The sequence below is a fragment of the Pteropus medius genome, unplaced genomic scaffold, assembly GCF_902729225.1.
Source record: "Pteropus medius unplaced genomic scaffold, Ma_sr-lr_union100, whole genome shotgun sequence".
In the NCBI taxonomy this organism is placed as follows: Eukaryota; Metazoa; Chordata; class Mammalia; order Chiroptera; family Pteropodidae; genus Pteropus; species Pteropus medius.
In genome coordinates, this window is record NW_024346980.1 from 939,984 (window position 1) to 950,859 (window position 10,876).

The window sequence follows — 10,876 nt, forward strand, 5'->3', positions numbered from 1 at the left end:
GCCTGGTCTCCCTCTACCCCCAGCCCCTGGCCGTTCTTCCAGATCGGGGCCTGTGGGAGTCCCTGGTGCGCGCCGGCCCCGTGCAGTGCAGCCGCCTGAAGGCTCCCACCCAGCTTCTGCCCCACTTTGTCCCCTGCCCTGTGGGTCCTTGAGGGGGAAGTCGCCAAGGATGAGAACCCTGAGAGGCCAGCCCTCTTGGCCTGGTGCAGGGGTCTCTGTGGCTGCCGCGGCCTGTGGCCAGCACCTGCGCTGCGGGTAAGGCCTGGGAGGGGTGAGGGCCGGGTCGGTAGCAAGCCCCTTCCCAGGCCGCCCAGGCTGGCCTCGTGGACAGGGTTCCACCCGCTGGGCTCTGCGGCAGCGTTTGTGGGGTGCCTTGTCCTGGTTCCCGTTCCTGGTTGCCCTGGGGGGGGGTCATTCTCCGAATCCCTGGGTGGAGTGACCAGGAGGAGGGGTATCCAGAGTCTTCGGGCTGTCACTGTCCTGGGGCCACGTGAGGGTGGGGAGGGCTGGCTTGGTGGCTGAGCCCGGCACATCTGGTGCACCCTGACAGGCTGCCTAGCTGGACGATGACAGCCCTATTTATAGTCCGCATCAGACTATATGCCTGTCCATGGCAGTGGCCTGGCGCGCCTGCTCCTCGAGACCCGGGTCCTTGAGCCAAGGCCTGCGGTGTGGGTCACTGCCCGGCCTGCACACTGCCCACAGCCACCCCTTGCTTGCTGAGTGACAGCAGCAGCCTGGGCTTGGGGCTTCGGGCCCCTTGGCGACCCAGGGCCAGTGAGCAGTGGTCTTGCTGGGACAGGCCTGTGTCTCCCACTGACACCGCCCCAGGACGTGCTGAGGGCCGCCTCGGGCGGTCAGCGAGCCGGCAGGGGCCAGGCACTGGGGCGACCTCTAGGCAGCCCTGCCCGGGGGGGCACTCTGCACAGCTGGCTTTACCGCCCTCCTGGCCCCCAGGCCGGGCAGCAGAGGAGGGTGGCCTCCCTGGGCAGTGTCCCGGGTGACCCGCCAGCCAGTGGGAGAGGAGGCTGGGGTGCTGCCAGCGCCGGGCAAGCAGGGGGAGGCTGGGCACCGACAGGGCGGGCTCTGTTTAGTGCTGACCACAGGGCGGCCGCTGGGTGGTCTGAGGCCGCGTGTGCCAAGGCCCAGGCACCACGGGAAGTGGGGGCAGAAGGGCAGATGCCCGCGTCACTCTGACCTCCCCGTCTGTCATTCTGTCATTCTGTCATTCTCCTGTCTGTCATTCTGTCTCTGGAAGACCCAGCGGCGGTTCCTCTTCCCAGCACCTTTTTCTTCCAAAATCGAAACGTCGTTTTCATCGCTCTCCGTCCACGGACCTGTGATTTCATCTTGAAAGGAGGAGTGAGCCGCAGAGAGCCTCGGGGGCAGAGCCGGTGGACGCATTTGAAGAGCCAGTGGCCACTCTCAGGGCGGCTGCCTGAGGCCCTGCCCTGTCTGTGCGGGGATGTGGCTCTGGCTCCAGCTCACACGCCGTGCCCTCGGAAGGGCTTCGTCCCATCGCATCCCCTCTGCCTCGTGGCCTTGGGGAAGGACAGAGCCCTGGGCCCTTCTGGGGGACGCGCTCCGGGGACACTGGCAGTCTCACTCCCCGAAGGGACAGTCAGAGGCAGAAGTCCTGCAGAGCCAGGCCGGCAGCACCTATGGCCACTTGAGCCTATGGGACCAAAAAGAGGCTGGCAGACGCGGCTGCCCCGGGTGGCCCCAGCTGCCATTCAGTCCTCAGGCTCAGAATTACCTCAACTCCCCTGTCGCGGAGGCTCTGGACCCCCTTTGCCGCACTGGCTCTCATCTCCTGACGCTCCCGCGGTGGCCCACCCCGCTCTCGAAGCAGGTCCCGAGGGCGTGGGGAGGGGCCGGGGGAGGAGACCCACCCGGACCGGGCTCCGCGCTCCTCAGGCCCTGCAGGGGTCGCCCCACCCCCTTGGCCAGTGTGTCGAGCGGTCAGTTGCTGTCGGGCCGCGTGGAGGAGCGGTCGCGTGGGAACCAGATTGAAAAGCCGGAGGGCGCAGGGCCGGGTTCCCGCGGGGCACGACGGGAAGGGGCTCGGGCTTCGCGCGGGCCCGACGCAGGGGCCTTTTCCTCGTCTGCGTTTCTTGCCTTTCAGGGGGCGTGCGAGACCTGTTATTCCACGTGGCCCTATGTCCTAGAGACAGACGGACCTCTGCCTGTTATATCCGGCACCCACCCACCCACCCATCCATTTATCCATCCGTCCATCCGTCTGTCCATCCGTCCGTCCATGTACCATCCATCCGGTGACCCACGTCTCTCTTCTGTCCACCTCCCTGTCTGTCCGCGCTCGTTTTCTCTTCCACCCGCCCATTCGCTCTTTCTTCCGGCCGTTCGCCCGCTGTTTCCGCTCTTCATGTCGGTCCTCACCTCCTCAGCCTCGTCTGTCTCTGCTGCCCCCCCACCCCCGGCCCCCATCCAGCCTGGCTGCGGATGAGCGTTGAAGGCTGGCAGGCACCAGCGTTCTGGGCCTGAGCAACAGAATTCGGTGTCACCAGCTGAGTAGGAAGAGCCGGTCCGGGGGACAAGCAAGAGCTCGGCTCGGGGCGTTTGGCCTGAAGTGCACTCGGTGCCCGGGGAGGCTGAGCCACCATCGCTGCATCCGGGGCTCGCAGCTGGCTGTCTGGGTCCAGAGCTGGGGAGAGGCCCAGGAGGGGGAGACGGAGCTCCAGCCCCACCGCTGGGCTGCGGGGTGAGGGAGGGCAGGTGCCAGGGCAGTGTGAGGTAGAGGGAGGGGCTGGGATGGTCCCCTGCCTGGGAGCCAGGGGTCTCTGGGGTGTGTGAGCCCACGGGTAGAGGAGTGACCATCGCCGGCCCCCTGCTGGCCCTCCATGCTGACCGCTCGCCTGGCGGCCCACGGGCCTCCCTAGTGGCTCCTGGGCTCGCATCCCCGTCGGCCTTGCTCGCTGTGGGTACATTTGAGGTGGCTGTAAAGTCCGAGGCACCTCCGAGGCACTCACGGCCTGTTTCCAGAAGCTGGTCACCCGTCCGCTGCATCTTGATTTCTCCTTTGGGAGCCTCTCCTGCTTCCCAGGCTGCCCGCAGGGCCTGTGTCCTGCCAGGCAGGGGCTGTGGGGAGAAGCCCCAGGGGTCAACTGGGCGGGCTTCGCCACAGGACTCTGCGGTGGGGCCTCGCCCTCGGGAGGGTGTGGGTGGTGCAGGGTGCCAGCTGAGAAGGGTGCCAGGCGCCTATGGCAGGCCCAGCCTGGAGGAGCTACCACGCGTGTTCCCGGCGTGTGGGGAGGGGCTGCGCCATCTGGGAACCCTTACAATGCCACTCAGTAGTCACTGCTGAGCATTTTATTAAAGCCAGCGGTATGGGGTGTGGGGGGGCCCCCTTGGCCCCCCACTCGGGCGCCTGGGGGAGCAGAAGCAGCATTTCCTTCTATTCGAGATGAGGTGGGCTCCCGCAGGGACACTGGCCACTCTCTGGGGCGTGGGGACGATGCTCCTAGCTCGAGGCTTTCGGGCCTGCCCCCTTCGCAGAGACCCGCAGGTGTTTGAAGGCGGTGGGCAGCGTGCGGCCCAGAAACGGAGGCGTGGTCACATCACGGATCATGATGACATACTCTCCTGCAAGAGACAAGAGACACGCCAGACGCCTGACTGGCCCCCAGCTGCCACTGCCTGCCAGGCTCCTGCCCTTCCCCCACCTGCCCCGTAGTGGGGCGGCTGTCCGTCTCCTCCACCCTGTGACCCCAGGACCTGGCAGCCGTCTGCCCCGGCTGCTGGGCGCACAATGCAGGTGAGTAAATGAATTTGGGGTAGATGAACCACCTCCACCTCCATGCCCAGCTGCCGGCGCGGACATGCTGGGGGCAGCGCCGAGGCTACACACACCGACAGCTCGATAAGGTGGGCTGGTCAAGGCCCTGGAGAGCGAGCGGACAGCCCCCTCCCTGCTCTTAGGGCCGTGTGGCTGGCTAGGTGCTGGGATCCTTTTGAAAATACTTTTCTATCTTTTTAGGAGGAAAATAATTCATTTCCTCTAAAACGTTTTTTGAAAACAAGGGTTTTAAGACCTGTTCACCGGGTTTGTTTTGAAGCCCCCCGCCCGACGGTGGGCGGTGGCGGGGGTGGCGGTGGGCGGGGCCGTGAAGCGATGGGCGGACCCAGGAGGAGCTGTGGGCGGGGCCATGGGCCGGGGGCGCGGCCCGGGCAGGGCGGGGGGCGGGGCCGTGTGGGGAAAGTGGGGTCGTGGGGGAAGGCGGGGCCGTTGGGGGCCGCTCTGCTGGGGACTCGGGCAGGGAGCAAAAGCACTTTTCTTCTTTGCAGCCTGTAAACTGTCTGGAAAGCTTCAAAGTTGGAGAAACCATAAAAAAGAAAATAAATAACAGAAAGTGAGGTTGTCATAGAAACCGCCCTCTCCCCTCCCCCGAGCCCGCAGCGGCTGGCACGGGAGCGTGGAAAAAGCTCGCGGGCTGGCCGGGCTCACACCAGGAATGCGGCCGCGGCTGAACCGCGGCGCGGGAGTCGGCTGCGCCGCGAGAACATTCCAGCGCCCGGCCTGGAAAACAGGCCCTCGGTGACCCTCTGTTAGGGGCCCGGGGCTGCGACACCACGCATTCCTGGGGCAGGACCAGAGAGGGCCTGGGGCCGGCAGGAATTGGCTCGGCCTCCAGTCAGCCCCTTCAAAGAAGCGCGGTTTGGGGGGGCCAGGCGCCGGGGCGGGGCGCATTCCGCAGCCTGGGGCAGCGGCCCGCTGGCCCGCCTGGAGGAAAAGCGGTGCACGGCGACGCCCTGTTTCCAAGCAGCGGCCTCTAGCTGTTCCCGGGGACGCAGCTCGCCAGCCGACCCGACCGGGGCGCCGCAGGGAGCCGCGGCCCAGCGGCCGCGCGGAACCAGCCCAGCCCTCATCTGACCTGTCCCAAGGCCTCCTCTGGGCGATGGGAAAGGGCCTGGCTGGTGGCCACCTTACTGGCCTCAGAAACGTCCCGAGGCCAGGCCGACTGCCACGTGGTCCTGTCCTGGGCCTTGGGCCCGGAGTCCCCACTGCGCCCAGCCCCGTCGCTGGCCCCTGTGACCTGAGAACGACTTCTCCTCGGGGACCCTCCCGACCAGCCCCACCTCCTCCTCCTGCACACACAGGGTCCGGGGTCCTGAAGGGCGCTGACCCGCCAGCCGCAGACACATGGGGCTGCTGTTGGGATGGCCCTGTCAGCCTGGTGGGGGGCACTGCTCAGAGCCCAGCCGTCCCCCTCCCAACGGCCTTGCCCAGCTTTGCTGACAGCAGCAGGAGGGGCCAGATTGGAGCCGGGACCTGGAAGCTGCCGCCTTCCAAGGAGCCGGGGACATTCGCCTTGGCTGAGGTGACGGAGAGGCAGCCAGGGCTGGTGAGCCCTCCTCTGCTGGACACCCTACCTGGTGCCCGCAGACACACCGAGGGACCAAGCCTCGGGGAGGATCCTGGGCCAGCTGACGTCCCCCTACCTGCCCAGGGCCCCATGGTCCTGCCTCTGGGGGTGCCGGGAGAGCTTGTGCTGGGGCAGCCGGGCTGGGCCTAGGCAGGGCACCTGCCTCCAACCCGAGGCCACCCTGGACTCCCATTCCTGGGCCACCCCCCAGCGGGGGGACTGTCAGAGTCACAACCAGAGGAGGGAGCAGCCAGCTCGTCTTCCAGGGGTTAACATAAATGATCCATTTGGATCGCGGGGTGACAGCTGGAGACAGCCCGCTCGGCAGTGTCCTCACACCTCCCAGGTGCCTGCCTACCTGGGAAGGCCGCTGTCCCCGGCTCTGCCTCGGCTGCCCCATCAGGCCTGCGGGGAGAAGAGAAGTCCCTGAATGCGATTTCCAGGTCTCCTGCACGCGACAGCCCCCCGCCCCCCTGGGCACAGCTCTGGGAGCCCTGTGGACAGCAGAGGGCACAGGGGGGGCTGCCTTGTCCTTGGAGGCCGAACTGCCTTCGAGGGCCAGCTTGCGACCGCCTGTGGCCACTCTGACCTGCTGGAGACGGCCTGTGAGGCCTGGGCCCCCACCTCTGCCCCAAGGCCCTGGCGTCTTGCAAGGAGCCAGGGACATTCGCCTTGGCTGAGGGGACCTAAATGTGCCGCAGATGAGCTGGACCTCGAGTGTGACCACCTTCCAGCAAGGAGTGACAAGCGGCAGCCAGGCGCCTGGGGCTCAGTGGGGATAGGGTCTGGGGCACCGTGTCCCCCTGCTGGGAGCTAAAAGTCATTGTCCCCTCTGACGTGGGGAAAAAAGGCAGCAGGTGAGGATAGGACCGGGCGGGGTCCCGGGGCCAGGCCCGGGTCCTGGGGTGGAGGGGCTCACTTCTGGCCACAGCCGCCCAGGCTCTTTGAGGTGGGGGCAGGCTTTGGACCCCAGTCTCTGTGTTTCTGTCCCGAACAGTGGGTTTTGGGGGCCCGCTCGCCTGCCCACAAGGAGGGTCATCGTCCCTAGAGGACCTGGCTGTGTCCCTGGTGAGGACACACGTCTCAGAGCCCTGCTGGGCACTGGCACAGTTCTTGGCTTCTGCCCCTGGGTCAGGCCCTCAGCTGAGGGAGCTGGCCTGGGCTGGACGCCACACCCCTCTGAATCCTCAGGCCTCTGATGCACTTTCTGGGGAGCACTGAGTTCCCACGTGCGACAGGCTGGGATTTGCCCCGAATTATCCAGCCAAAGGGACTGGGGAGGGGGGAGGGGAAGCCAGCAGGGCGCCCCCACTCCCTCTGGCAGCAGATTCCTGCCATCAGCGTGGGAGTGGGGAGCGGGGGCCCCTGGCTGAGCTCGGCGACCTGCCAAGGTCCGACCCCTTGTCGAACTTAAATACCACATGCATGGCTTGGGCGATAAAAAATTAAAGACAAAAGATTTTAAAATTACTTCATTTTGAGCGGGGGGGGCGTGGGGGGAAACGGGGCCTTGGCCCGGACCCCAGAGCCACATTAAAAATTCAAAATGCGGGGAGGAGGGGAGGCAGGTAAATAAATTAGCGCTAAGAATAACCAGAGTCTGTCAGGCTGCCAGCTTTAAGAGAAATAAACGGGGTTACAAGAATCCGGAGCGTTTTTACAGAACCCCCAAGGCTGCGAGCAAACAGGCCGAGCCAGGCAGGAGCTGGGGGTCCTGGGTAAGGAGTCGCCAGAGGCGCCAGCTGACTGACGTTCTAGCAGACGCGCAGGTCGGGCCTGGCGCCGGGGGAGACCTGGACGTGTCCCCGGGAGACAGAGCACCACGGCGCTGCTGGGACAGTGGGTGGCGCTGCGAGGTGGGGCTCTCCGTGACCCCAGAAACACCGGTGGGGCACCAACTGTGTACACAGCTCTGGCTGAGCCTCAGCAGTTGGCGGGGCATCAAGAGTCGGTGGGCAAACGGGCTTCCTCCCGGAGTCCACGTGACTGTGGGTCAGCATCGGCAGGTCGGACCCCCGGGCCGGGCTGGTCAGCGGGATGGACCCGTGGGCTGGGCTGGGCCGGGTCAGCTTCGGCGGGATGGACCCAGGGCTGGGCCGGGCCGGGGGTGGACGTGGCGTGGGCCGGAGGCTCCCGAGCCAGCACAGGGCGAGGGCTCGGCCCTCGGTCCTGCGTTTCCGCCGTCAGGGTCCACTCCTTCCCTGGGCCGCTGTCCTCTCGTGCTTGGGTTTCGCCAAGGGTCTCGGATCTGTGGGTTTCTAGTTTTCATCAGATCTGAAGACGTTTTGGCCATTTCCCGTCCCCGCGCACCCACATCGCGGCGGAGCCTCCTGCTTCGTGGGAGCCGTCTCCCAGCTCCAGCCTCTGCTCGGCTCGTGAGTCTGGCTCCGAAGGTTCTGTCTTTAAGTCCACGCTCGCGCTGCGTGTCCGCTCCGCGGTTGACCCTCCCGTGTGTGCCGGGTCCGGGCTTCTCAAACTCTTGGGACCCGGTCACAGCCAGTGGACGTCCTTGTCCCTCCAGCTGCATCCCTCCGGGGGCTTTGGACCGATGGCTGTCCCTCACGTGCTCTCCTGCGTCCTCTCTGTGCCTAGTGATCTCGCTCAGGTGCCAGGCGTGAATCTTACCTTCTTGAGGGCCAGTTATCTTTGTGTTCTTATTTTCTCGGCGCTGTTACTTAGAAATAGTTAGATCCCTGGGTCTGGCTGTTAAAGTTGGCCAGATGGGGTGAAGTTCAGGTTATTTGCTCCCGGGACTAAGGCAAGGCCTGTGAGCACTCGACCCACAATGCCTTGTGACTTTGGGCGTCTCTGCCGGCTGTCGGCTGTCGGCTGTTGGCAGGGGCCCTTGGTGCCTCCGGACAGACTCCCTTCGGTCCCCTGGGGGTCCCTCCTCATGCGCACGTGCTCATCTGCGCTCGGCAGACGCAGGCTCTCTCCTCTGCTCCCCATCCTGCTCCCAGCTCCGTCTCTCCCCGGGGACCCCTGAACCCGCCTGGGTCCCCTCCCTGTGCCACAGCTGAGACCTCTCAAGGCAGTAAGTAGCTCGGCGGTGGAGGGACTCAAGGCGATTGTTCCCACCTCTCGTGACTCCCCGTCCTTTGTCACCCGAGGTCTAGTGTCTTCGGGGCTGCTGTCCAGTGTTTTGCTGTTTACTTGCATGTTGGGGGGGGGCGTGGGGGGGAATCCAGCCCTTGCACTTCATCGTGTGGACAGCACCAGCTCACCCGTCGGTGGTCTCCCTCAGCATGCAGCTGTCATTTCGAGGCCCCCAGCTGGCATCTTGTGCTAACTGGATGTCTCCCTGCGAGATGGGTCACTGCAGGAGGCTCCCGTGGTGGGCCGTGCCTGCTGCCTGCTCCGACTGTGCACGTGGCCAGGCTAGCGCCCAGAGGGGTGGGGGTCCTGGGTGGGAAGCTCGACAGCCTCTGGCCGGGTTGACACGGCAGCCCCGCTGGTTCCCACCAGGCGCTCAGCCGCTGGGCGACCTGCCGGTCTAGCCGGCTGCCCCTCAGCACGGATGCCCTGGTGTGGCCCATGACCCTGTGGCTTTCCGGAGGCCTGTCACAGCCGTGTGACCTTGACAGGCCCTCCTGACTCCACCTCTCCTGGGACAGGTGCATCACTGGACTGCACCTGGGACTTTGTTCCACCGAAGTGACCACGAGCACGCCTGACCCTAGGCAGACCTGTTGCCGAGGTGATGCCCGCCGGAGCCTGGGCAGGACGGAGGGCTGTGGCCAAGCGCCATGGCGTGTGGCTGCTCCGACCTTGTCTGCACGGCCCGGGTTAGGAGAACACACGGCAGGGCTGAGGCCGCTGGCCGGACCCCGGCCGAGTGGGGTGCCCGTGCTTTGGCGGGGAGCTGGCGTCGGGACCCCTCGGCCAAGCGCACAGCAGGTGGCGAGGACAAGGGGTTTGTGCTCTGCAGTGACCGGTCCCCTTGTGGCCCACGTGGCTGGCCCGAGCCTGTCCACCTGAGGCCCTTGGGGCTGCAGGCTCTGGGTTCGGTTGAGCCTGGCCCTGGTCCTTGTCCCTGGTCTCCCAGCCTGTGAAGTGAGCACACAGCGAGCCTGTGGGTCCTGAGGCCTCTCTGTGGCCAGGTCAGGGCAGAGCCCGCCTGGGGCCCTCTGGGTCAAGGCCGTGACCCTGGGAGCAGGAATATCTGACCCCAGCCGAGCGGGTATCACGTGCAGCCTGGGGACTAAGGAATGCACTGGCCTAAGGAGCTGGGAGCCCAGAGTCGGTCGAGGTACAAGGTGGGGAAAGCTGTCACCGGAGGTGCAGGACCTGCCGGCCTATCCACGAGGACGGCCGGTAAGAAAGTCCCGAGATCGGAGCGGGCAGCCGATTGCTGCCTTGGGGCCAAGCTGGAGACCGTCGTCGCCTCCCTAGGACCCCAGAGAGACGGGAGCCGCAGGGCCACGAGCTTGACGAGTGATGGCCACAGCACTGCCAGAGGGCCCCTCCCAGCTGGCTCAGCCGCAGGCCCTCCGCCCCCGGGGTACCCGGAGGCCTCCCCGTACCCAGGCTTGCAGGAGGCCTGGGGGTCACACTGCCACATGGCCCCTTCTGGGTGACCCCTCCCCCTGCATGGGGCCGGGACAGCAGCTGATGGTGAGAATGTGGGGGTGCGAATGCAGAGGGGCTAAATGCGTCCTCAGCCCTGCCCTGGGGGTCGGGCGCGCCCCACACTGTTTAGGGGCCCTGTCCCCTGTGCGCAGTCAGCTCCAGGCCTTGGAAAGCCTGCAGGGTGTTCTCTGTTTGGGGGCGCCTGTCAAGGGCAGCCTAATGGGGCCGTGAGCGGTGTCCCAGCGGTGGGCGCCTGACGGGTTAACGGCCTCCATATGCCGCGGGCCACGGTTCCAGGCCTGCGTCAGGCGGGAAGCGTCCGCTGTGCTGAGGGGGATTAGGGCGGCCGGAGCTGCACACCCCGGCCCAGCTGCGCCCACGCCCGCCCCGACACCTGCTCGCTCCGTCACGGCCGCTCAGACAGGACGGGATGCTCATCGCTCAGCCGACCAGTTTCTAAAGAAGGGAAGGATGCAACCCATCCATCCCTCTCTCTTTCCCCTGGACACCGGCGGGAGCAGCTTCCAGCAACGGACGGGGAGGCAGAGGCTGAGCCCACCCAGCGAGGGCCCGCGGCCAGGGCGAAGGAGCCGGGGGTAGAAGCCCATGTGGCCCTGGGACCCACAGTCTCGCCGCCCTGTGTCCCTGCCATGGCCTCCTGTTGTCTTGGGAGCTCTCACCCCTGGGGCCACCTGAGATAAGCCCCCTACCCCTCCTCCAGGACACTGCCCGGGTACAGGGCCACCCACAGCCAGGAAGAGTCAGAGGCAGGAGGCTGAGGACGGCCTTCCCAGCTGAGTGGCCAGCAAGTGCCAAAGGCCAGAGGGTACCGTGTGTGCAGAATGTGGGGGGGTGCACGGAACCCAGGTGGGGCGCACGGAACCTGGGGGGTGCACGGAACCCGGAGGTGTGCACGGAACCCG

The 10,876-nt window shown here is 66.2% G+C and overlaps 2 protein-coding genes across 4 annotated transcripts in view; one reads left to right on the top strand and one right to left on the bottom strand.

Annotated features, from left to right (window-relative positions):
- The window catches only part of LOC120614119 (uncharacterized), an 8,221-nt gene extending 1,192 nt beyond the window's left edge, over positions 1-7,029 (top strand). The window contains exons 1-3 of one of the 3 annotated variants that reach the window (XM_039876901.1): positions 11-2,722; positions 3,517-3,775; positions 4,306-7,029. In XM_039876901.1, coding sequence (XP_039732835.1) covers positions 1,466-2,467 — 1,002 coding nt within the window. In that variant the 5' untranslated portion in view covers positions 11-1,465 and the 3' untranslated portion in view covers positions 2,468-2,722; positions 3,517-3,775; positions 4,306-7,029. Of the gene's footprint in view, positions 1-10; positions 3,776-4,305 lie in introns of those variants that run through there. The other 2 variants (XM_039876900.1, XM_039876899.1) reach the window with 2 other exon arrangements.
- Positions 3,316-10,876, bottom strand: part of MORN1 (MORN repeat containing 1) — a 48,390-nt gene continuing 40,829 nt past the window's right edge. The window contains 2 exon segments of the mRNA XM_039876907.1: positions 3,316-3,603; positions 5,743-5,789. Of these exon segments, the coding sequence (XP_039732841.1) occupies positions 3,482-3,603; positions 5,743-5,789 (169 nt within the window). The 3' untranslated portion in view covers positions 3,316-3,481.